This window comes from Orcinus orca, chromosome 19 (genome assembly GCF_937001465.1).
Source record: "Orcinus orca chromosome 19, mOrcOrc1.1, whole genome shotgun sequence".
Classification (NCBI taxonomy): domain Eukaryota; kingdom Metazoa; phylum Chordata; class Mammalia; order Artiodactyla; family Delphinidae; genus Orcinus; species Orcinus orca.
This window is the reverse complement of record NC_064577.1, coordinates 37,822,347-37,848,296: the sequence shown is the minus strand read 5'-3', so window position 1 is coordinate 37,848,296 and position 25,950 is coordinate 37,822,347. Positions and strand designations below refer to the sequence as shown.

At 54.4% G+C, this 25,950-nt stretch overlaps 1 protein-coding gene across 7 annotated transcripts in view; it reads left to right on the top strand.

Annotated features, from left to right (window-relative positions):
• Positions 1-25,950, top strand: part of CRHR1 (corticotropin releasing hormone receptor 1) — a 51,812-nt gene that overhangs the window by 15,772 nt on the left and 10,090 nt on the right. For 4 of the 7 annotated variants that reach the window (XM_033438991.2, XM_033438989.2, XM_004275686.4 and 1 more), the window contains exons 2-4: positions 7,814-7,901; positions 17,269-17,388; positions 22,033-22,118. In XM_033438991.2, the coding sequence (XP_033294882.1) occupies positions 7,814-7,901; positions 17,269-17,388; positions 22,033-22,118 (294 nt within the window). Of the gene's footprint in view, positions 1-7,813; positions 7,902-16,305; positions 17,389-19,647; positions 19,902-22,032; positions 22,119-25,950 lie in introns of those variants that run through there. The other 3 variants (XM_049701434.1, XM_033438992.2, XM_049701433.1) reach the window with 3 other exon arrangements.

Genomic DNA, 25,950 nt, shown 5'->3' with positions numbered 1-25,950 from the left:
AATTAAATCTGGGAAATGCAAGTAAGAAACACAATAAGATGTCACCTCACATCTGTTAGAATGGTTATTATAAAAAAGCCGAGATAAGCGGCAGGGAGGATGTGGAGAAAAGGGAACCCTTGTTCACTGTTGGTGAGAATGTAAATTGGTGCAGCCACTGTGGAAAATAGTATGGAGTTTACTCAAACAGTTAAAAATAGACTGCCATATGATACAGCAATTCCACTTCTGGGTATGTATCCAAAGGAAATGAGATTATTACCTTGAAGAGATAGCTGCATCCCCGTGTTCATTGCAGCATTGTATACAATAGCCAAGCTGTGGAAACAACCTAAGTGTCTATAAATGGATGAATAGATAGAAAATGTGGTATATACATACAACAGAGTTTTTTTTAATTGGAGTATAGTTGCTTTACAATGTTGTGTTAGTCTCTACTGTGCAGCAAAGTGAATCAGCTCTTCGTATACATATACGCCCTCTTTTTTTGCATTTCCTTCCCATTTAGGTCACCACAGAGCACTGAGTAGAGTTCCCTGTGCTAAACAGTAGGTTCTCATTCGCTATCTATTTTATACGTAGTATCAATAGTGTATACATGTCAGTCCATACAATGGAATATTCTTCTGCCATAAAAGGGAAGGAAATCCCGCCATGTGTGACAACATGGGTGGACCTTGAGGGCATTATGCTGGGTGAAATAAGTGAGACAGAGAAGGACACATGCCGTATGACGTCGCTTATATACGTGGAGTCTAAAAGGTCGAGGGCTTCCCTGGTGGCGCAGTGGTTGAGAGTCCGCCTGCCAGTGCAGGGGACACGGGTTCGAGCCCTGGTCTGGGAAGATCCCACGTGCCGCGGAGCAACTAGGCCCGTGAGCCACAACTACTGAGCCTGCGCGTCTGGAGCCTGTGCTCCACAAGAGAGGCCGCGATAGTGAGAGGTAAATAAATAAAAAGTCGAACTCAGAGAAACAGAACAGATTGGTGGCCACCAGGAGTGGAGCGGAGGTGTGGGAATGGGTGAAGGTAGTCAAAGGTACAAACTTCCAATTATGCATGAATACATTCTGCGGGTATGATGGACAGCATGGTGACTATCGTTAACGATACTGTGTTATATATTTGAAAGTTACAAAGAGAGTAGATCTTAATAGTTCCCAACACACACGCACGCACACACACACACACACACACACACAATTGTAATTACGTGAGATGATGCATGTATTAACTAATCTGATTGTGGAAATTTTTTTGCGATATATACATAAATCATTATGTTGTACACCTTAAACTTATACAATGTTATACGTCAATTACATCTCAGTAAAGCTGGGAAAAAAAGCCACGGCCCAGAGCAAAGCAGACTCAGGATGGTCAGATATTCGGGTTGTGGAGCCAGGGGACCCCAGGACCCAAGAGGAGTGGGCCTTCCTTCCTCGGCCAGCGGACGGCAGTGTCCACTGAGGGTCTTGCCTCCCAGGGAGGGTTGCAATCTTGGCTTCACTGGGGAGTTGGGGGGCCTCTCTGTGCTCCAAGTCAGGATCTGCCACGGTCTCGTGGGCCAGGGAAGGCAGCCAGGCTTCATCCCCAGCTACTGAAGTTCCTCCACTGAGCCGGTGCCTCCGAGGTCTCACTTCCCCTCTCGGGGCCTGTTTCCATACCTACAAATGATGAACTGACTGGCTGTGACAAGCTGATGCTCAGGAATCCACCTTGGCACTCCAGGCCTGAAGGACCCACCGCAGTCCGGTGTCTGGGCCCTTCCACAGATGGCCTGGCCAGTCTCCTCAAGCTCAGGACCCTCCCCTTGCCTGGAAAGCCCTCTCTTTCCTTCTTACAGTCTGTGCCCACTCGGCCATTCTCAAACTCACCTCCCCCAGGAAGCCTGCCCACACCATCCCCTTGTGCTGAGCCCTCCTGTAATCCCGTGGTCCGCCTGTGCTCAACAGCACCTTGCCTTGCCATTCTCCTTTTAGTGTGTGTGTGTGTGTGTGTGTGTGTGTGTGTGTGTGTGTGTCTGTGTGTCTGTGCATCCTTCCCTGCCTCTTCTGAATTCTTCTCCTTTTTTCCAAATCAAGGAGTCCTGGACTCCTTGAATGTAGAATCCCAGTTCAGCAAGGGGCTCAGTGAGATCACTTAATCTGGTGGTTTAAAAAAACAAGAGACAAAAATCAAAACAACTTTCCTTCTAAGCTGAAAAATCCCTTTTCAAAGGAAAGCTTACAGAGAAGGCAGAACAGTCTGACAGAGTGAAGCAGAAGGCCCTGGTCCTGCTGCAGCCCCACTCCCCGGGGCCTGGAAGGAACACCAGGACCAGCCTGCTCTAGTCCAACCCTCTCTGTAACCAAGGAAGATTCAAGGGCCCAGAGTGACCAAGTCATGATAGTGACCCCATGGGCGCTTCTAGAAGACTTTAAATTTCAGAAAACATCTTCCTCCTTTTCTCCCCCCTCCCCAGGTGACCTGCGTCCCTGGGATGCAGGAAAGAAAGATCACATTGCCCAGAGGGGCCAGGTGACTCGCCCAAAGTCACACAGTTAGTAGTAGCAGGATTGGGCTCAGAACTCAGCAGAAGGGGGAGGAATCTTGCTGAAAGATCGCTCGCAAATGCTGCAGCTGTGGTTCTGCCCGAGGGCCAGCTCAGTCCCTGGCTCCTAGGGAGGGTTTTCTTGGGGCCTCTGAGGGCCCTCCCAGGCTGAGCATCAGAAGGTGTTGTGTAGGGGAGGGAAGGCAGGCCCCGTCTCTTTGCTCCTCATGAATCTGGGGAGATGAGCGCGGCCCCTGGTGCCTCCAGTGGCCCTTCAGGATTCTTGCTGAAAGGTTAATTACCAGACCATCCCATCGAAGGAAATTGCACTTCTGTGCCTTAAAGACCAAACTGAGCTTCAGCAACATAGTTATTTATGGACTCTAATAAGCATTTTCTGGGTGTGATTAACCTTTATGCCAAAGTCACACCGGGAATTGGGAAGGCAGCTTCAATTCTAGCCACCCTGTGTGCTGGCCGGGGGGTGGGGGCATGTACGGCAGCTGAGCAGCCTGGAGCCGGCAGGCAGCTGTCACACTCCGGCCCGCCCACCCCGCCCTCTCCGTGGCTCCTGCGCACTTCCCTCCCTCTCTGCCCATCGCTTCTTCCCGTGCCCTGCCCTGATCCATCCCCCTCCGTCCTTCATCCACTTGAAAGACAGACCTGATCGCCTGCTTCCTGGGCCCTAGTCTCCACTCAGCTGCTAAAAACAGTTCCGTGACCTTGGGCACCTCAACTATAAAACCCCTGTAAAATGGGGAGCATGGAACTTGCTCTGTGTGCTTTCCGCAGCACAGTGCCCCTTCCGTGTCAGTGACCCCTGGGTCCCAGGACGGTCAGTTTATGCGATGCTGTGATCGAGCCACAGCACGCCCTTGACCTTCTCAGAGGTAACATTCCGGCTTTGGCTCTCTGGCAAGTGGAGAGATTTGCAACCGAGGTGCGGGTTTTATCTGGGGGCCTCGGGGCTGCCAGGCTGGCACACAGAAGTGAGGATCTACCTCGTGAGTGAGCCTAGCGCCTGCCAGCTTCAGATCCTCAGTCCCATTTTGGTTTTCTCTCCACCTCACCAAGTCCTGAGAGCTTGGTTTGTCAAAAGCGGTTCTGAAAGGAGAGCCAGCGGCTAAGGCTGATGACAGAGGGGTCCAAGAAAGTGGCGATTCTTAGGTCAAAACCACTTTTGGTTTACTTTGAGAGAGGATGACATGTCCAGTTTGGTGAAGCCCAGGCCTCTGATGTGACCCTGCTCACCACATGCTCCAGCCATATTCTTTGGAGTGCTAGACCTCACCACAGAGTGAAGGAAGCTCTTCACCCTCCCCAGGAAAATGGTCAGCATTACATGCAACATTCTGCATTAAATTACAGGGTTTCATCCCCTCCCCTGCCTCGTGTGTTTGTAGACACCAGATTAAGAATTCACAGCTTTAGCAGAACACAGACAACAACCTTGAAACTTCGGGGGCTTGTCCCTACAGTGCAATACTCTCCTGTTGCTGGAGTTGGAAAACTAGTGAAAGTTGAAGAGGAGATCAACGTACGGTAGAAGGAAATACACAGGAAAACTCTGGACTTTTCATGAAACTGTGATTCAGGAATAAGCCAGGAGCCTTGACAAACCCTTCCGCAGAGCCAGAGGTGTCACAGGCCCAGATTCTGTACAGAGCCAGCATTTCCTGAGAGGAGAGATTGGTTTGGGAATTTTAAGAAACATTTTTCTGTGCATAGTGCAAAACCGGCCCTCTATTGGGAGAAAATGACTTTGTGAACCAGCACATCCAAGGAGAGGTAAGGGTCAGGGTTACAGTTAGCCAGCCATGGACAGGCTCCATCCCGTGGCATTTGCTTTGGATTCATGATGAATCTACACGCGCCCTGCTCCTCTGTGAACCCCAGGACATTCAGAGGCGAGGCTAAGACCTTCTGGCTGGTGTATTTGCCATCTAATTAGAACCCTGGGGCGTAAGTGCATTGCACTGAGGCAATTCCGTGCATTTGGGACTAGTCTGAGTTCTCTGATTGCCAGGGTCTAGCGCATGTACGGAGGGGACCTGGGCACATTGACGAGGGACCGAGTTGCTTTGCTTTGGAGGGTCGGGGAAGGTGCTGCCGCGGGGAGGGGCTCTGGACCTGGCGTTTGAGGACTGCAGACTTCACCAGGTGGGCCAGGGTGATGAGGGGGCAAAAGTGTGCAGACACCAGCAGGACCCCACGTGCTGGGGAAGCAATAAGTAATTCAGCGTGAATAAAACGTGGTGTGCTTTCAAGGAGAACGTGAAAGACCGAAACACAAAGCACAGCTTCAGGCTTAGAAGGACAGCGATGGAATGCCAGGCAGCAGGGCTGACATTTTCACGTCGGGTGTTACCGGTTCCTTTAATTTGCCTGCGGCTGAGCTGCCTCTGGGAGCCCCATTTCCATGCTGTGTGTGTACACGTGTGTCTGTGCTGGGAGGTGGCAGAGGCAGGGGTGGGTGACAAGCCGTGGGTGGGGGTCTCTCGTCCCCTTCTAGAAGAGGCCTCTGGCCATCCCAGCTGACTGGCCCTCTCTGGGGACAGCTCAGAGCTGGGTCCCCGCTGCCTGTGCTGAGCCGAGCAGCAGGTCTGTCAGCGAGGACACAGCTCTCCGCTTGGCGTGCAGGAGCCAGTGGCGGGCCTGGTGGCTTCCTCCTCTCTCCGCTTCTGCCTTTTGAAGTGGAAAAGGAGGGTAAAGATATTTCGCCATCTCTCCGGGGACGGTGAAGTTTAATTAGTGATTAATAAAGTGTTGGAAGTTCCTTGGGGCCAGAGAGATGAATGGGTTTGTTCTAAGCACTCCCGAGTCCCAGGAGCGAGTTAGCTGACCCCAGCGCCGTGGGCTGAGGCCAAGCGCTGGGCACGGGATGGGGGTACAGGGCCGGGGGGTGGACCTCGGAGCCTGGAGCTTGGCCCAGAGCAGAAAGACCCCTATGATGTGACAGGAGGAGTGTGCCAGCAAGGGGATGAACGAACCCACTGCGGACTCGGGCACAGCACTGAGGGGACAACGTGGGGGAGTCATCGGGGTCAAGGGGGGGCTTCCTACAGGAGGTGTGGGTGGGACAGGTCCTGACCAGGAGTGGGGAGCATTCGAGTCCATCTTGGGTGGGAGAGCGGGGAGCAGGGTCTGTCTTTGTCATCAGACGGCGGGAGTGGGCGGGTGGGTGGCACAGGTCGTGAGGGTCTGGGGCGCAGGGTGGAGGCCAGTTTGGGAAGAAGGTACGGGAGCAACAGGGTCAGGACTTGGGTGAGGCAAGTGAGGCACTTTTCTCAAGCATGGAATTGAAAGAGCTGCCCCAAAGTGCAGTATCAGGATAAATCATATTTTAATATTATCACTGATTTTTCCTTCTACCCGAGGCTCCAGTATGGCCCAGCACTGTTAGTGATCCTGGCTTTTTAAAAAAAGCTTTTGATATGTTGTTCATCATGGAATTTTTTTGCATGAATTTAGAGTTTAAAAAAATATTGCATTAAAATATTATGTATCTTGACTACTAAGTTTTCTGGTGCCCCCCCCCTTAAATTTTGCACTGGAGGTGAATGCCTTGGTCTCCTCACCCTAGTCCTGGCCCTGCGGTTGAGGTCTGCAAATGAGGGCTGCGAATGTGTGCTGCTCGTGTTGGCCACCACCCTGGCTCTACTCTAAATTAGAAACTTGCTCACGTGGGACTCGGACAAGTCGCTACTCCTCTCAGGAGCTCATTTTCCCCTGTGAAATGGCTGAGGCTGCTTCCAGATCGAAGTGTCCCTGTCTGAAGCTCTGCAGTGGATTTTGCAGAACTGTTTGGAAATGGGCTGGTGCTGAGACACCATGGCAGGTTGGGGGACAGTGGGGAGGAGAGGAGATGGTCCCGGGGAGGGGACCCCAGGGAGGAAGAGCAGAGGAACAGGGGTGGTGATGCGGAGAGCAGCCTCCCATGAGGTCAGGGAGACAGGGCTCTGCTGGTCCTTGGGCTCTCATGTCCTGACAACTGGAGGGGGGGCCGGTTACAATCCTCCACTACCCCAACCCCCCACACGCTCCTTAGCCCTTCACAAATCAAATCCCAAGGGAAACAATACCTTGCCACCAACCCCTGACTAAATAAGAGTCACCAAGTTCAAATCAATCAGCATGACCTTTTGAGTGCCTCTTGTAGACCTGAAACACAATGTAACTCGTTAATATATTCAGCAAATTAGAATGCAATGAACAAAACAAAATCCCTCCCATCTTGGGTCAAGCTGTGCTGCTCACAGAGGACTTCTACCTACACTGCGTCCTGTAAGCCTGGCGGAGTGGTGGTGGGGTGGCTATTACACCCATCTTTACAGGTGAGGAAATCGAGGCACAGAGAGGTCAAGTAACCTGCCCATGGCAACACAGTGAAACTGGGGCTGGATGCCAGGTCTCTTTTGACTCTAAATCCACAGGGAAGGTGTTGACCTTAAGGGAGGGGACACAATGATTATGTGCGGGTGTTAGTTGAAGAAGTGGGCAGCCCTCTAGGTGTGAGACCCATGCTACTCTCCCCAGGTGGGCTGAAATTTTGGAATCAGAGTGACACAGAGTCCCCAGGGAGGGTAAGAGGCAAAGATTCTCCCTGGATTAGGGCAGGCATCTTTCCAGACACATTTATCCCTTCACCTCTCTGGGCCTCAGCTTCCTCATCAGGGACAGCCAGCCCCACAGAGAATGAAGTACCGTCGTGGATATAAAATGACTTGGGAAATGGTGAGGCACGATCTGTAGTGACCATTAATTAGCTGGGTGGGGATGAGGGCCCGGGAGGCAGCTCATTAAACCACAGGGCCTGAGCTCCTGCAGCTGGGGAGGGAGGGAGGCTCACTAATGGGGGTCTTCTGTGAGCCCATGCGGGTGGGGGGGTGCTCGGGGGGGGGCAGGTGGGAGGGTGTGGGTGTGGGTGTGTCGGGACACGCCTGTGCCACCCTTGAGACCCCGTGAGGATGGAGGTGGCTTGCTCAGGCAGAGCCTCTCTGGAGGCCCCCAGCCCTCAGGGAGAAAGTTCCCCTCTGTCCTGGGAGCCTGGGCTCCTGCTGTCACCTGCCTCCCTTTCAGGCCCCTCAGAGAGAAGGGCAGCCCCAGACCTCGTAGGCAGAGAGGACACGGAGGAGGGGGGAAGGGAGGCTGGGCCGGTGGGGGAGGGGTGTGTGTCTGGAATGAGACGTGTATGAAGGGGGCAAGAGGGGCAGCAGGAAGCTCCAGGCCAGACAGCTCATGACACAGTCTAACTGCGTCCCTCACCTCCCTGTGCCCACAGGCCCTTCTCCTCCTGGGGCTGCACTCCATCTCCGCCTCCCTCCAGGACCAGCACTGCGAGAGCCTATCCCTGGCCGGCAACATCTCTGGTAAGCACCCCCATCTGCCTCCTGCAAGATTCCAGGTCCCCACCCCCCCACCCCCAGGGCTCCCAGAGCCTGCACACAGAGCCATGCCCTGGGGCAGAAACAGCAGAGAGATTTCCCCTCTGGGGCTCCAAGCAATCCATCGTCTATCCACAGAGTGCTGTGTCGAGCGGGGTCCTGAAGGTGGGTGTAAGTGTGGTGGGAGAGAGAGCTGCGACTAGGTGACAGCATCAGCCAGGAGCACAGAGGGGCTCGGGGCAAGCGTGCCAAGTAGCTATCCTCCCTGCTTTGGGGTGGACCACAGGGGAAGTCGCCCCAGCCCTTGCAGCCGTGAGAACCAACAGAGCGGAGGGCTGGGCTGACTCAGGCATCAGTGAGGAAGAAAACCTGCTGTTGCTGCTGCTAAAAATGCCTGAAGCATAATATGTAGGGCGCTCTGTGTGGGGCACCGTCCGAGGTATTTGAGATACAGCTCTTCCTTGACTTACAATGGAGTTACGTCCAGATAAACTTATCGTAAATTGAAAATATCGTAAGTCAAAAATTCATTGAATACACCTAACCTACCGATCAGCATAGCATAGACTAGCCTACTTTGAAATGCTCAGAACGCTTACATTAGCTACAGTCGGGCAAAATCATCTAACACAAAGCCTATTTTATAACAGTGTTGAACATCTCTTGTAATTTATTGAATAGTGTACTGAAAGTGAAAAACGGAATGGTCGTCTGGGTACAGAGTGGTTGTCAGTGTGTCAGCTGTTTACTCCCATGATCGCGTGGCTGACTGGGAGTTGCTGCAGCTGCCGCTGCCAGCATCACGAGAGAGGATTGTACCACATATTACTAGCCTGGGAAAAGGTCAAAATTCAAAATCTGAAGTGTGGTTTGTACAGAATGCATATTGCTGTCAAGCCATCGTACAGTCGAAAAATCATTAAAGTCGAACCATCGTAAGTCGGCGACCATCTGTATATTCACCCGGTTTTTACGACCTCCTGAGGCAGGTGCTGTTATCCTCCTTTTACACATAAGGAAACTGAGGCACAGAGCAGAACTAGTAAGTGCTGGAGCTGATTTGAGCCCAGGAAGCCTGGCTCCCAGATACGTTCTTTATCACCGTGCTCTACCCCTCCTCGATAGAAAATACTGCTTAACTGCAAATATTACTAATACTTGTATAACTTCACCATTCACAAAGTACTTTTGTATAATAATCTTATTTCATCCTCACAAGAGTTTAAGATGAGATATTTGTACAGATGAAGAAACTGAGGCGTGGGAGAATTCGGTTTTTGGGCTCCTAAGGCGATGCCTTTTCTAATTTGGGGTGTGGTCCTTGAACCCTCATCCTGGTCCCTTTACCCAGGGTCCTGGGGATGCTGCTGCCCAGCGAAGGTGGAGAGGTGCACCTGAGGGTCTTTGAGAGGCTTGTTCTTTGGTGATTCATTTTCCTCTGCAGGTCTCTCTCCTTGATTCAATCCAACTCATTAACTGAGCACCTACTGTGCACCGGGCCCCATGTTCCCTGGGAGAACAAAGAGGAGCTCACAGTCCGGTACGGGAGTCAAGTGCATAGACACACGTGCTATGAGGCGCAAGGCCCGCGCTGTTGGAGAAATGGCCACCACGTGCTAGCAGGGAAGCAGGGAGTTTCTGAACCTGGGCCTGCGGGGAGAGGAGGCTTCCACAGCTCCAGGCAGCTGCCCCCTGGCCTGCTGTTCCCTCAGTAGGGTGGGGGTTGGGGGGCGAGAGAATGAGCACCAGAGCTGGAGCACCGACTGGGTTCCCATGCTCATAGTGGCGCTCAGTCTTGTCCTGTGTGCCCTAGGGCCCCCCACCGACAGCCACAGGGATGAGTGCGCCTTTGACTCCCTTGAGCCTCACTTTGCAGTTATAGAGTAGGGCTGACACCTGCCTCAAGGATCTGTTATGATTAAATGCACTATGTTTAATGGCAATATTTCACAAACTGTAGAGTGCATACCACTACTGAGTATTATTTATTATTGTTGGTAAGAGCAGGCTTTTAAAGTGCTTACTGTGTAGCTGCGACGAGGGGCAGGCACTTGCCATGAAGTGCTCACTACAATGGAGGTGGCAGGGAGGTTAGATCGGGGTGGTGTGAATCCAGGAAGCCTTCCTGAAGGAAGAGGCTTCAAGGTGAGTCTCTGAGAGACTCTGAGCAGGGACTGGCAGAGAAGAGCCAATGCTCTGAGCCGAAGCTAGAGTTGACTGAGGACTAGCAGGTGGGTTTGGTGGAAGAACAGGGGAGGGGTTGGGAGGGGAGAGCAGTAAGCCTGGGGAGGTCCTGGGAGCCCAGAGCATCTGCCTGCAAAGTTGGCTAAGCTGGGCCATGAGGAACAGAAAGTTCTTGAGCAAGAGTCTGGAGAAAGACCGGGAGGGCAGAGACCTGCTCAGAGGCCTGGCCTGAGAAGAAGCTACCCCCGATCCCAGCCCCTTGCACGGCGGCCAGGTCAGTCTCCACTGACTCGCTTATTGTGCTCCTGCGCAGTGACATCCCTGAGCCCACGAAGGTGTCACCTGTCCTTGGAGGCAGCAGGCCGTGATGAATGTCGTTCATTTCCCGATGACTTGTACTCTGTGCCCCTACCCCCAGCCCAGCCCAGCCTGCCTGGCTTCAGGGCACGCAATCCATCACCCTCCACAGCAGCCTCTGAAAATGGGCTGTTTGTCTCCAATGCTAAGACCTACCCAGACTGATGGGCACTGGTAGGGACAGATGGTGAGGGTGGGGTGGAGGGACTGAGACAGATGGATGGGCGTCTGGCCGGGGTGGCTGGCACTGAGCTGGGGCCTTTGGGGGGCCTCTCACATGCCAGGAGCAGGGAGAAGGTGGGTCCCCAGGGCTGAGGCTCCATCCTGTGGCAGATCACAGACCTGACAACTCATAAAATCATGGCATGAATATGACGATGCCAGAAAGTAATAGAATTATTGACCCATGACATCAGAGATAAATGGAATCATAGCACTGACAAGGACCCAGGGTCATCTCCTGTCTGAAGGTCATGAATGATTATAATAATTAATGTAATAACTAATAATAACAACTAATGTTTACTTAGTGCCTATTGTATGTTAGACACCATTCTAAGTGCTTTAATCTCATTCAGTCATCAAACAATACTGTTAGGAATTTTATTTTATTTTATTTTTGCGGTACGCAGGCCTCTCACTGTTGTGGCCTCTCCCGTTGTGGAGCACAGGCTCCGGACGCACAGGCTCAGCGGCCATGGCTCACGAGCCCAGCCGCTCCGCAGCATGTGGGATCTTCCCGGACTGGGGCACGAACCCGTGTCCCCTGCATCGGCAGGCGGACTCTCAACCACTGCGCCACCAGGGAAGCCCAGGAATTATTTTTATCATCATCTTACAGAAGAGAAGCGTACAGCTCAGAGACGTTACGTAATTTGCTCAGGTACACGTGGTTACTAAGCAGCAGCCCCAAGATTTGAATCAAATGGCCTGATTCTGGACTTTCCCGCCACCATGTATGTGGTCACCTGGAAAGTCGCAGTACCCAGGGCCCACTATGGTCAGTCCTCCAGGGGTGCAGAGACGCCCCTGCAGTTTCCCATACCTATACTGGGTTTACACACAGCTCCCAGTATTCCTCAGAACCTAGTATGTGCCTGACACCGTACTAGGTGCAACACTGAAGAGCCCATAGACCCACAGCACGGGAGGCTCCCACCCACTTGTCCTGATGAATCACACACCCTACAAAGGTTCTTTTCTGCCCAGCCAAGGAGAAGACAGTCCAATGACAAAGTGGCTGAGCAAAGAGCAGGACTGTCTGCCTGGCCTCTCTATGCCAGGTGACCCAGGCAGAGCCCCTGCCCATTCATCCCAGCAGCACCTTCCTGGAATGAGCAGGCATGTGTGTTTCAGAGGCTGCCCTTGGGCCCCTTGGCGCAGCCTTGGCTAAGTCTCCCCCCTGGGCTTAAACCAAACAGGGGGATGGGCTTCCCAGCTGCAGGGCTGCTGCCACGTGCCCACCTACCCTAGTTCATTCAGAAGCCCCCGATGGGAGACCCTACATAACTGGGGACAGGAACCAGGTTCCAACATTTCTTGGAAGTTATCTGCTATGGAAAGATCTGCTGAGTACATTTGGACCCTGAGCCTGATGGGAAGGGAACTATATCATCTATTTGGGGGAAGAAACCACCCTCAAAGGGTTCTTTTCTGTTCATTAAAGCAGTCCCCCCAGGACTCTGACTCAGCAGGTGTTTTTCAGAGGCAGGTGGGAGCCCTTCCTACTGTTCCTCTCTCCTCTTCCCTCCATTCGCAGGGATCTGGGGCGGGCTGACCACAGTGCTCCCATGAACACCTGGAGTGTCGGCCCCCATGCATCTGCGTTGCGCATGTGTGGGGAAGGAGGAAGATACAGGACCAGTTTTACGGGTTACTTTTGGCTGCACCCACCCCAGCCCCAGAAGAAACTCTGTAGGGATCTAGCTGCCCCATGAGTGAGGGGGGTGAGCCACCAAGCGACAGGAATGTTACTGCCTCAGACACACTGAGCACACACCTGCCTGAGGGCCTTTGTAGCTGCTCTTCCCTCCAGAACCCTCTTCCCCCAGGTAGGCACACAGTTACCTCTCTCACTTCCATTGGGCCTCTGCCTAAGTATTAGGACCAAATTAAAATAGCACTCCTGTCAGTCTTTATCTCTTTACCCTGCTTGTTTTTTCTCCATAGCATCTCTCACTGGGTAACAGGTACGTCTGTCTGTCTGCACACACAACCCCAACCCCCAACCCCGTAGACTGACAGCAGGGCATTTTTTTTTATACAGCAGGTTCCTATTAGTTATCTATTTAGACATATTAGTGTATATATGTCAATCCCAATCTCCCAATTCATCCCACCACCACCCCCGCCCCGCTTTCCACCCTTGGTGTCCGTACGTTTGTTCTCTACATCTGTGTCTCTATTTCTGACAGCAGGGCATTTATTTTATTCATTACTGTATCCTCAGCTCCTAAAACATTTTTTAGGTGGTCAGTAAAACTTGTTGAATAAAGAGCAAAGTCTTTATTTCTCCCCACCTATTACTTCACTGAGCAGGAGGGGATCCTGGTGACAGGTCTGCATGGGGAGGAGTTGGGTCCTAATAGTAACTCAGGCTTCGTGCTGCTGGCTGGTAAGTCTACCTGGCTATTTGCAAGGCTGGTTTACTCTGGCCCAAAGTGCTTCTCAGCCCAGAACTATGCTACCCAAGGGGGAACATAGCCCCCAGGAGAGCAGGAGAGACTGCACATTTGTATCAGTGGGACCTGGAGAATCGCAGTCCAACAGCCCTGACCTCTAGGTCCTTATAGCCCCCATGCTGAGTGACACCAGGACTTCCTTTCCTTCCTTCTCCCCTTCCCAACTAGGAAATCCAGTCCCTCCCCACCCACAGCACCTCTGAAATTATTTTTCTCTGTACCTTATTCTCCTGGCTTTCTGTCTGCTTCTCCCTGTTTTATTCTCAGTGTCTTTTGTCTTCTGTTTCCTCTCTCTCCCCCTCTCTCCTTCTCCCCTTGTCCCCTCCCTGCTTTTCTTCTCCTCAAAGAGTGATGGAGTGAATTGATTGGGTGGCATGAATTTCATCAAGTGCCCTTCACATTGCCTGGTACAGAGTAGTGTTCAACAAAGGCCGTTTCCCCCGGCCCCCCAAATCCTGTACACCCTTCCTTTCCTCCTCTTTTCCCTCCCTACCTCTCTTGTCCGTCTGCTCCCTAAAACCAAGAGGCCAATTCCGCTTAGAACTTTCTAGCCTGTATTTGCGCGTCGTAGCCCGGTCGCCACTCCTGATTGGCCCTGTGCCTCTGGCCGCACCCCTGCTTGGCTCTTCTCTCCCTCGGACCCCACCCACCCAGTCTCTGGAGCCCAGGCCAGCGTGCAGGGGCCTTTTCTTTCGGAGGGAGGGGCAGCGTTGTCCCCTGGCCGCTTGCATTTAGTTTTTCTTCTCCATTCTTGCAGCCTCTCTCTCCCTTTCTTCCCGTCTCGCACCAAGACTTTCATTCCCTCCAGGATTTTCTGGGCTCTTCATGTAAAGGTCATGTCTGATGCAGCGTTCCCCCGCACCACCTCCACGCAGCCTTCTGTGAGCGTCGAGGGACGGGAGGAAGGGAGAGAGGGAGGCACTACCGGAGGAACCCAGGACACAGAGACCAGTGCACCCAAATGCTGAGAAGGCCAGTTGCCCAGACTGGGGACCGCTGTGGTGCAGTGGGAAGAGCCCTGGGCAGGCGTCAAAACCCACTTCTGCCTCTTAGTGTCTACGCGACTAACGATAAGCAATTTGCTCGGCCTCAGTTTTCCTATCTGTAAAACAGGGAGAATTAGCACCCACATTGGCAGATGGTGTGAGACCCATAGTAGGTGGTATGGAATCCTAATCTGTACCACGGACTAGAGGCAGAAAGCTCTACCCTGCCCATTCCCACCTGCATATCCCCGACTGGCCGTGGCTGGGGTCAGGCCTCTGGGCATTGGCTGGTACCTGGTCCTTGAGACCAGGAGGGCCATTGGCTCAGCAGCCGGTCCCTGCCTCGGCTGTGGCCTGGTCTTGGCTGTAGTTGGTGCCCAGTCCTGCCCTGCCCTCTGTTCTTTTCTGAAGGGACTCTGGGGAACTCTCCAGGGCAGGGGAGAGAGGGCAGATGCTACACTGAGAGTGGGCCTTAGGCAAGTTCCAGGTACCACTTGTGACATTCCATTTCATCTCCCAGTGCCTAGCTCAGGAGATAGTGTGAATGAGTGAGTGAATGAACAACCTCCTGAGGAAGGTTATGAAGTCACATGGTATATGTAAGTGCCTGGCAGGTGCCTGGCACACAGTCAGCCCTCAGTAAGTACTGCGCCCTCCCTGCTGCCTCTTTGGCTGTTCTCCTCCCTGCGCTGGCAAGCGATGTGCTGTCATAGAAAGAACGCTGATTTAGAGTCCCAAACACCTGGTTATGAGTCTTAGTTCTTTCACTCATTGACTCACGACCCTGGGCAAGTCACTTACTTCCCTGGGCCTCAGTTTCCTCATCTGTAAAAAGGGAATAATGAATCTGTAAATTAAAAAAAAAAAAGGGAATAATGACATTGCAGGGTGAATGAGGAGCAAACAAAATACATGAAGAAGGCCTTTGGAGAAGCAGAGCACGGTCCGTAATACTATCCCTCCCTCCTGACGGCCACATGCCTCCGTTTCTCCCCTCCTCCGGGCTCAGCACGACTGGCATGACCCATGGCAGATTAAAATCTCAACCTGATTTCCTCACTCCCTTACCCCCATCACCTCTCTGTGATGTCATTCGTGGGGGCTCCACTGTGGTACAGCACCAGGGCTTGGCCCACCCCTGCTGCCTAGCTGGCCGTCTCCTCATGTCCATTAAGCCCCAATCCAGATTTCTTTCTCTTTCAGTTAAACCACTTAGCCTCGAAGCCTTTGGCCCTTGAGCCCAGATTTGCACACACATCCTATGAATAGCTTTGATTAGAAAGAAAAACCAGAATTTGGTACAAGTGTTGCTCAGCACTGCCCTGCATCCAGCAAGTAAGGGATGCCAGTCTAACCCAATGATGTTTCCTGAGAGACTGGGCACAGGCTCAGCTGGGGGGAGATGGCAGGCGGGCCCCAGCCAGGGCTTAGCAGCTGCTGATGCCCTGGACTGGAGATGCCACCCCTTCATTGGCTCGTGGCTCTCCCTGGCTTGTCTGTACACTCTATGGCCAGTCTCAGGTTATTAACCTCTCCCATCGTGATGGACACACTGGGTCTCCACAGGACTGGTGTGCCAGCCTTGAGAGGGGCATGGAAAGTCAGCGAAAGAAGGCGCAGCATCAGGAGGGATGCCAGGACTGTCCTCAGCCCAGCCCCCACCCATTGGAGACCAAAAACCCCCCACCTTCCCAGAAGTGTTCCTGTGGCTTCAGCTCTGCTCCAACACACACACACACACACACACACACACACATGCACACGCACGCTCCACTCCAAAAAGCTCTTAATTAAGGGCAAACATTTGGAAGGGGATTTTGACATCCTCTCTCTAGTCCAGTTGTTTACATCCTTTTCTGAGTCACAGACCCCTTTGAGAATCTAATGAAAGCCATGGTGCCTTTCCCAACTGCATGTATAGAACAAATTTTTCATTTAATTTCAAAGTCTCTATGAACCCTTAAAGCTTCCAGTGGCCTGAGATTAAGAATTTCTGATCAGATCCAACTACTTCATTATCAATAAAAAACTAAGGCTCAGAGAAGGCAAGAGACTTGCCTACAGTCACACAGCAAATGAGTAGCAGAGACCAGTCTGAAGCCAGGGTTCCAGATTACGGATTCCTTTCCACTCCCCCACGTGGTGTCTCCCTCCCTTTTTTCTCCATGGTCCCCTTCTCAGTCAGTCCTCTCCTAGGTCCCAGCACAGACCAGAGCACGAATGTTCCGTAAAAGTGGTTATCAGGTGAGCTGGAAGGTGGGCCAGCTTCCTTTAGCTGGTTCCTCCCTGCAGGTCCAGAGCAGATGTGGTTTGGTTCTAGAGACATGTGAGGGAACTGGGTCAGGGGTTGGCTGGGTCTCTTCCGAGCCATTCCAGGCTGTGAATTCTTTTTTTTTTTTTAATATTAAATGTGGGTTTTTTCTTTTTCTTATTTATTTATTATTATTATTTTGGCTGCATTGGGTCTTCATTGCTGCACGCAGGCTTTCTCTAGTTGCGGCGAGTGGGGGCTACTCTTTGTTTCAGTGCGTGGGCTTCTCATTGTGGTGGCTTCTCTTGCTGCGGAGCACGGGCTCTAGGCACGCAGGCTTCAGCAGTTGTGGCATGCAGGCTCAGTAGTTGTGGTTCGTGGGCTCTAGATTGCAGGCTCAGTAGTTGTGGCGCATGGGCTTAGTTGCTTCACGGCATGTGGGATCTTCCCGGACCAGGGATTGAACTCATGTCCCTTGCATTGGCAGGCGAATTCTTAACCACTGCGCCACCAGGAAAGTCCCATGCTGTGAATTCTAAGAGCTGCGGTCCAAGTAAAGGGCCAAGAGAAGTGTCCTCAGGCTGCAGAGCAGAGGACCTGGAGCATGTCCAGCCTTCCTCTAAATGCCAGCCAGGATCTCAGCTTTTAACACCACCTCCAGCCATCTCTGTTCCTCCTCTGCTCTGGAACCCACATTGTCTCCCTAGTGCCATAGCATCAAATTCAGATTCCTTTCCCTGGTGTCTCCTCTTCAGAAAAGGAGCTCATCTCTGCACTGGGGTCATTGCTCCTGTTCTGTCCCCAGATGGCTTGTGAATGTGGCCCACTGGGGAGGGGGGTGGGACACTGCAGAGGGGATGTTGCTCTGCCTCACCAGCCGTCTCTGCCCCCAGGACTGCAGTGCAACGCATCCGTGGACCTCATTGGCACCTGCTGGCCCCAGAGCCCCGCAGGGCAGCTGGTGGTTCGACCCTGCCCTGCTTATTTCTACGGTGTCCGCTACAACACCACAAGTAAGTGAGCCCGTGGAGGGCAGAGCATCTCCTGGGAGGTGGGACAGGATGGGGAGAGCTTGGGACTTGTTGGAGGTGGGGAAAATAATAACAACAATGACAATAATAATAATGCCATTCATGGGTACAACCGCCATTGACCAGTGGCCAGCTCTGTGCTCTGCTGGGTATTCTGCTCATTACTACTGATGCTCACGATACCCTGGAAGATGCTACATGTGACTATGTTATATAACTAAGGCCTCCGAGGCTCAGAGAGGTTAGGGAAGTTGCCCAAGGTCAGCAACTGGTAAGAGGTGAAGCTGGAATTTGCATCCGGGTCTGTCTGACACTTTCTTCTGCAGTTGACAAACTGGGTTAACGTTGGCATGAGCCATGAGGTAGGGCAGAAATCATCAGAAAGCCCTAACTTTGCTCAGAGAGGATACCAGTTCTATCCAGGGCCCTCCAGCCACGAGACGGGGGGACTCAGAGTTTTCGATCTGTAGGCAGGGGGCTTGTCCTTGCATGTAGGCCCACAGGTGGGGTGGGGGTGGGAGACGACTGCCCCCGGGCAGGGTTTGTTCAGATACTTGATCCCCGTGTAAACACCCTGCTCCCCTGGGGCCCTGAGCCTCCACCTCCAGGCTTTGCGGCTTCTTGCTATGCCACCTGTCACCCTCAGAATTAATTTGCTCTCCCCTGTCAAGGCCTCACAGCCCCTGCTTATCAAGAGGCAACAGCTGCAGGCCAGGGGCCCTGAGCTGTCTGAGGGCAGGGTGGGGGGTTCCTTGGGTGGGCCCTTGGGGTCTGGTGGGCCTGAGCTCAGAGCCCCCCAAGAGGTGACAGAGGGGGACCACAGACACCAATCGTGACCTTTAACACAATTTTCCTCTCTTATGGCCCTCTGGCCCCTCCTCTGAGGATGGAGAAGGCTCGATGACGTGGCTTCTTAAGACTCTGTCCAGCTCAGAACTCCCAAGTTCCTTCTCCTGCCCCTCTCTTTTTTTTTCCCAGCTGGATTAATGGGGTTCGGGTTGGAGGCCACAGCCAAGGAGGGGTGGGAGGGCCCTGGGGAGGTGTTGGGACTGGGCGGGAGGCTGGAAGAGCCAGACCATGCAGCTTCGTGTGTCTGCAACCGCACCCTGGACCCCAGGAGGAGAAGAAAGCCTGGAGGAGGTGTGGGGAGAATGCAAGTAGGAGGAAGGGCAGAAGGACCTAAAGGAGAGTTTGTGTATCCTGCCAGCCTCTAACTTGGGCCCAGCGTAGTTGGAAATGCAGGCAAAGAGGCTAAAAATGCCCAAGGTCACAGGTTTGGAGGCAGCGCCGGAACTGGGGAACCAGAGCCCTCCGGCTGTTCCCCTCACCCGGCTGGGTGCCCTGCCCTGGAGCTCCCCGGAGAAAGGCAGCATTAGGGCTGGTGCTTGCTGGGGCACGGGAGGGCCGCTTCCAGGAGGAACCCCCCCCAAGTCCCCTCACCAGAGCACCAGGTCCTGTCAATTCCACCTCCAAAGTGAGTCTCATGTCTGACCCTCCCTGCCCTTCATCCCCAATGCCATTGCCCCGGTCCAGGGTACCCCAATCTCCAACCCTAGTTTCTCATCTGACCCTGTCACACCCTTGCTTGGAGTCAGCCCTTCTGTGGGTCCCCATTGCCCCCATGGTGAAGTCCACCCGCTAGCTACAGTCCTGCCTACCTTTGCAGCCGGTCCCGGCCACTCCCCATGAACTACCCCCACTCTCGTCCCCAAAGGTGGCTTGACGTGCCCCGAATAAACCTTTAGTGCCTGGGCACATATAACTCAATTGGGCAGCCCTGCCATAAGTGGAAGCCAGGAGTCTTGGGTTCTAGTCCCAGCTCCACCTGTACGCTGGTTAAGGAACCCTCTGCACTGGCTCTCCCCGGGCCTCAGTTTCTCCACCTGCAGGATGGGTGGTGGGAGGTTTGGGTGAGGTGCTCTCTCGGCTCCCTTGCGCTCCCCTCTGTGATCCCAGGAGAGGAGATGGAAGAGGTGATGGTCACTTGACGTGGGGGCAGGGCTGGAAGACTGCCCTTTCCAGGTGCCCCCAGTGCCAGAATGACGAGGAACACCCATGTAATCAGTAGCGACTGGGAACGCAGAATCGTACCTAATCATTAGGCGCTCTTTAATTCATTTACCGACGAGGTGCTGCCAGGACCTCTAGGCCTTCCCCTTAATGGCCTCCTTCCCACTGCATCTGATCTTCAAAGGAATGGGAAGCATTTCCCAAAATATCCATTTTCCCATGACTCTCCAGGAGGACTGCTCAGCTCAGCAATTAAAGACAAGGAAGTCGCCTCCTCCCTGGCAACGACTCGCGGCTTGTTGGGCCTGTTTTCTTGCAGGATCGCCTCCTGTAAGCCTGCTCCCTCTATGACCCGGCCTGGGAAGGACTCCAGGCTCCTGCCCCACCTATGGGATTCAAAGGGGAGCTTAGGCCAAGGGGATGCCTCCCGGAATCCCCGCCAGGGCCCCCTGTGATAGCGACAAGCGACATGTTCTGAATCTTAGGTAAGGTTATAGAAATATAGCTCCAAGACAATAATGGTAAGAATAACAGCTCACACCACAAGCCAGGTAGAGCTCCAAGCACCCTGTACATGTCAGCTAAAAATGCCCCTCAACCACTGAGGTAGGAACCCTTGTTAGGACCATTTCTGTCTTGCAGATAAGGAAGCTGAGAAGTTGTGGGACTCATCCAGGTTCACACACAAAGCTAGTGGCAGCTGGTGGCAGGATTCGAACCCAGGCTGTCTGGGTGGAGAGCTCGGAACACGACAGTCTACTGCCTCTCTTAAGGCAGCAGCTCCCACCCCTGCCCTCATGCCCCTTCGCACCAGATCTCTGACCCCAAGTCCCTTTCTTTGAAGACACTATGGAGCAGCCTCTGGTCCCAGGCACCTTCCGTCCGTGGCAGACACACTGGTTTCCCCTGCTTCCGTGCCTCCCCACAGGCGTCCCTGAAACCCCAGCCACCGAGCCCTCAGCCCCCTGGTAGCTTTTTCCTCATTCAGCAGTTAGGAGGGAATCGGCAGCACCTTCAACTCTGCCCAAGGGCTCAACTCTGCCGAGACTCAGGTCCCCTGGCAGGGAAGCTGAGCAGAGCTTTAAAAATCCATTTAGCCTCAGTTCCCCACTGGTGTGCTGTGCGAGAACAGCCTCTCGGCAGAAGGGCCGAGGGGCAGCGTTAGAGAGGAGGTCTCAGCCCGGCAGCCCTGGAGGCCAGGCCGGGGCTGCCTCTCCTGGGGAGGCAGCCGCAAACCCACCTCCCACCCTATCCTCTCCCTCCTGTGTGGTGCTGCCAGCAGAGAGGCAGGTCCCAGGCTGGACGGCCTCTTGGGGATCAGCTGGTCCAGCCCTTCCTCTTACACGTTAGGAGAGGGTCCTGAGAGGCCAGCTGGCCGATGGCACTCACGCAGTGGGGGCCCCCGTTCTGCCTCTCTCGTGGCGCTCTGCCACTGCTGGGACTGGGACTCAAGCAGCTTCCGCAACCTCCTTCGGCCCTGCTGGGGGGCTGATGTGAGGTGAAGGTCAGTGTGAGCCATGGAAAGGCTGCAGCAGGCGAGGGGCTCCAGTGGAAATGGCTCAAGCCTCTTCCAGCCAGTGCTTCCTGGTGTCAGGACCAGAATTTACTCAGGGAAACATAGTTAGAGCTACCGAAGCCTGAGAGGGGTACAGGGTGGAGCAGGGTGACCTCCGCCAGCAAAGAAGAAAAGACTCCAGATTTGAATCTCCCTTGGACCCCACCCTACTGGGTTTCAGGGCCCTGGTGTCCCCGGGGGGCGGGCAGGAAGGAGGGTGTCCCAGAGCCCTGAAGCCAGGCCTCAGTTCAGACCACAAGCAACTCCCAGTCTCCTTAGAAGGTGACACGTTCTGGCTTCCAGGCTGATGACTGCTTGGACCCCCCCACCCCTTCCTGGGCCACATTCCTGCCTTTTTTTCCCAAGTGCCATGTGCCAGGCTGGGAGCCAGTTGGAGCGGATCCTAATTACGAAATAATTGCTACACGAGACCCACTCCCATGACATGCCCCAGCACATCTCCCATCTCCTGCCACCTGTCATCTTCTGTCCCGAGAGACCTCCACCATGGGTGCTCCCACTACGTGACCCTCCAACATAAGGCCTGCCGTAGGGAAATGCCACCCTGGGGACCTTCCCTAACAGCTGCCCTGTGATCCCCACCCCCGTGAGACACTGCTACCATGTGAGACCCCAAAATGGGAGATTTCTCAGAAGGGTGCCCACCGTGTAATCTGCCCCGCATAAGGGCTTGCAAGGAAGCAGGAAACGGCCCGGTGAGCTGGTCAGGCCTCTGCCCGTGGGCCAGTCCCGTGGACGGGCATGATTGTGCCAGCCTGGGTGGGCAGACCCATGGCCCCGTGGGCATGCATTGGGGTCACCACTGTACCTCTGTTGGGGGGCCAGTGGGCAGAAAGAGGCAGGAAGGTGGAGGTAGTAAGGAAGCCCCTCCCCCCAGCTTCACCCCAGAGCCCCCCAGCTTCACCCCAGAGCCCCCCAGCAAGCCGGCTCCTGTGCTGGCCCAGAAGGACGGTTAGATGGACAGTCGAATGGATGGACAGATGCTCAGTTACTCTTTGGGAGAGGAGCCACGGGTCACTTTGACTCTCTTCTTTTTCCAGACAACGGCTACCGGGAGTGCCTGGCCAATGGCACCTGGGCCGCCCGCGTGAACTACTCAGAATGCCAGGAGATCCTTAGCGAGGAGGTGAGGCTCTGAGCCAGCTACCCTGTTGAGGGCTGGGCCTGGGCCCCCAGCACGGCTCTGTGCCTGCTACCAGCCAGTCGGATGGGAGAGCCAGAGGCTGAGAGAAGCCAACTGGGGAGCCAGAACTAGGCCAGCCCGTGAGTGGGCATCCTCAAGGGAGGGTGAGGCCAGAGGGCAGCGGGCAGGCTCTGACAGCGGTGAGTTGAGTCTCCCTCCCTCCCTCCCTCCTTCCTAGCTCACTGGGACCGGTTCTCATCCGTTTACACCCCACCCACTGGAGTAACACATCCAGGTCCAGCCAGGGTCCTGCGTTCGAATCCGGGATGTGGGTGGGAGGAGCCATGGAGCTGGAAAAAGCCCTTGAAGAGCCTTTCAAATATTTAAATGTTTTTGAGAAAGACGTTGCTTAGACGCAATACAAAATTCAACAGGTACAAATGGGAAAACAAAATAATCTCGCTCCCAGCCCTGTCCCAGCCACTGGGCTCCCACACCAGAGGTCACCATTTTGCCAGTTTCTTAAGAGTTCTTCCAGAGGCAGTCTCTGCATAGGCAAGCAATTATGTATATATATTCTTTTTTGTTTTTCACCCAAACGTTGCCTATTATACACTTCGTTCAACACCTTGCTTTTTTCATATAATCGTCCGTCTTGGCGATTGTTCCGTATCAGTACGTAAAGAGCATCTTTGTTCTTCTATTTTACATTTGCATAATATCACATTGTACAGATGTTCCATAGCTTAGTTAACCAGTCTTTATTCTCATCTTTGCTTATGACAAACAGTGCCGCAGTGAATAACGGTGATGTTTGGCAGACGCATGGGCATATCTGTCGTTCTGTGTTGCTGCCACCTCCGTCCCCCTTGTCTCCTCCCTGACATCTCCACCCACCCCTTTGGCGGGTGCTGAGGAAGGTGGGAGTCATGGAGAGGGAAGAAGGAGTGAGCAGAAAGGAAAGGGCAGATGGGAGATGCCCCCAGTTGTCCAAGGGCCCCAGGCTGCTGGGGCGTGGGAGAGAGGGGCTGGTCTAGGCAGTTCCAAGAATTCCAGTGCCTAAAAGATCTAACCTGGAAGGGACCTTGGAGACCCTCCATCCCATCTCGATCTGCCTGGGGATAAGAATCATCCCGCGCGCTTGTTCAAATACAGGGCTGCACCCAACATCCGATAAACTCTCCAAGGACAACCTGGGAATCTGTATTTTTAACAAGTGCAGGGGGGGGTGTGGGGGAGGGGTGATGGGGAAAAAGTGAGAAACTCTGATCTAGGGTAACCCATTCACCTTACAGCGAGGGAGACTGAGGCCCAGAAAGGGGGAGTGACTCACACAAGGTAACACAGCCAGCGTGAGGCAGAGCCTGGACCCCGGGGCTTTGGAGGCGGCTCCCTTTGCCCAGAACCAGGGACTTGGCGTGCAGTGAGGTTGATGGTGGGAGAACAGCTCTCCCCACCTAGCACTCTGCCCATCCCCCCCCACCCCACGCATGCCTGGGTTAGCCGCTCCCCCAGGCTGCCTGGCCTCACATCACTGAGATACTGGGGCTCTGCTGTCTCCTTGTAGAAGCTGCAAAGGTAGGGCAGTGCTTAGCCCAAAAGAATGACACGCTCTTTAGTAGTTCTGCTTTGGCAGACGAAAGAGTTACTTGGGATGCAGGGCGAGAGGCTTCCTGGCATCTAATGTCACACAGGCCAGGCCGTATGGTCCACCCCAGGCCGGGGGGGTTGGCCCAGCTCCCCAGTGACCTGACCTGAGCAAAGATAGCCCCCAGGTTGCTAAGCATCTACATGGTGAGCCAACCCCAGAAGTCCAGGGCTGGGGAGGAAGGAAGTAAGGTTCCCATGTTGGGAAACGTAGTCAAACCAGAAGAGATGGGCTCGGGTAGGGCTCGGGTGGGCAACTCCTTACCTAGCACACAGCGGAGTGGGGAACTCCTTACCTAGCACACAGTAGAGGAGGCAGGGGGATGGGAAAGGCGGGTCAGTGTTGTCTGCAGCTCTTAGGACCGCAGTTCACGCCCGGAGAGGGACAGTGTCGGGGAGCACAGCTAAGGCAAGAAGCCTGCAGCCCCTCCGTCGCACCCCACCCTGCGCTTTGATCATCCTGCTGGGTCTGCGGGGCCTGAGGCTGACCGTGTGTCTCCAAGGGGAGGTCAGGTCTCCAGCCTCCTGCCTTAGGACAGACACCCCTCCCCCACCCCAGAGAAGCGGGCGTCTGTCCCCTTCTTGGACATCACCAAGCTGGAGACGTCACAGCTGCCTTCAATCTCCCTCCCTGCATTGGCGCCTCCTGAACGTCAGAGGACATTCACGGGCCCCCAAATCTCTCCTGCTCTAATTTAAGCCCCTTCCTTCTAGTTGGCTGACGGGGGACACTCATCAGCCCCCCTTGCCCCCAACACCCTTCAAAGAATCAGGGGCAGAGGCCCTTCTCCACTCTGCAGCTCCCACCCCTTCTGCCTGGACTGGGGTCTCTCCCTCTCTCCACCAGCGGGTTGTGGGGAGAAGGCGGCTTAGGGGGCACCAGCTTCTCATCAGGCCCCTCTTAGGCAGTGTAACGGGAACAGCACCGGCTTTGGAGGGGTTTGGATTCTGGTTCCAGCACATGTGCTGTGTGACCCTGGGCAGGTAGCTCAGCCTCACTAAGTCTCAGCTTCCTCGTCTGTAAAAGTCCTGAGAGCCGTTCAGTCCGCCTCCTGGGGGAGGGAGGGCGGTGTCCGCCTGCGTCTTGGCCTGTAGAGGGCGCTCCATCTATCCGCCACCCCTCGGCCTCATCACCTGAGCTCAGGGGAGGCTGTTGTGTTCACCAGGGAGGGGGGATGGTTGGGGGGGTCACCAACCATCGGTCACCCCCGATGGGGTCACGGGCACCCCCGTTCGTCTGGTTGCAGCGCTCACCCCCACCCGGGCTGCCCCGCCCACCCTTTCCCCGGCAGCCCCCGCTGGCCACTTTGCCTAGCACTCTGGGTAATCAGTTAATTTAATTAGTGAAAATGCCATCCCCTTCTGCCAGCCCCCAGCCTCGCCAGACCCCTCCCCATTCCCAAGACTCCCCGTCCCCTCCTGGAACTACTGGGAAAGAGCAAGAGGAATGTCGCCAATTAACCGAGCAGCCGATTTCTCAGCTCTGGGCCCGGACTCAGCCCTAATTAAGCATCAGCGCCCCAGGAGCTGCAGATAATGGATTCGCAGAACCACTGCCTGTGAAATGAGACTTGTGAGGGCGCACAGAGGCCAGGCCAGGGAGGAGACCTGCCCACAGCCATCACCAGCAGGGGACAGGCCCCCAGCCGGGGAGCTTGCTCCATGCATGGCCCAGCCCCTGCAGTTACCCCCACCCCGGCACCAGCCTGCACCCTCCCCACACACACACTTGTCTCCCTCCACTGCAGAGACACCCCAAACTGCCCCAGACAGCTCTCCCGTCCCCCCACCGCTCCCTTGACACTTGCACACACTCTGCTTCCCTCCCCTACACTCTGCTGAGCTCGGAGAGCCCTGGCCTCCGGCACATCCTGGGAGGGCACACACTTTGATGGGACATAAAAGGGGCTCTGGGGGTGTGGGCTCGTGGGCCGGCGTTCACTGCTCGCAGAGGGCGTTGGTTCGACCAGGGCTTCTGGAATGCTTAGGAATCATCTGGACTTCTTGCTAAAATGAAGATTCTGACTCAGTGCATCTGGGGTGGGGCTTGAGGTTCTGCATTTCTTAAGATTCCTGCAAGCTCCTAGGTGATGCTGACGTTGCTGGTCTGGGGACCACACTTTGGGGAAGCAAGGGGCTGGAGTGCCCAGGGTGGGGTGAGGGAGTAGCTCAGGAAACCCAGGTGGAG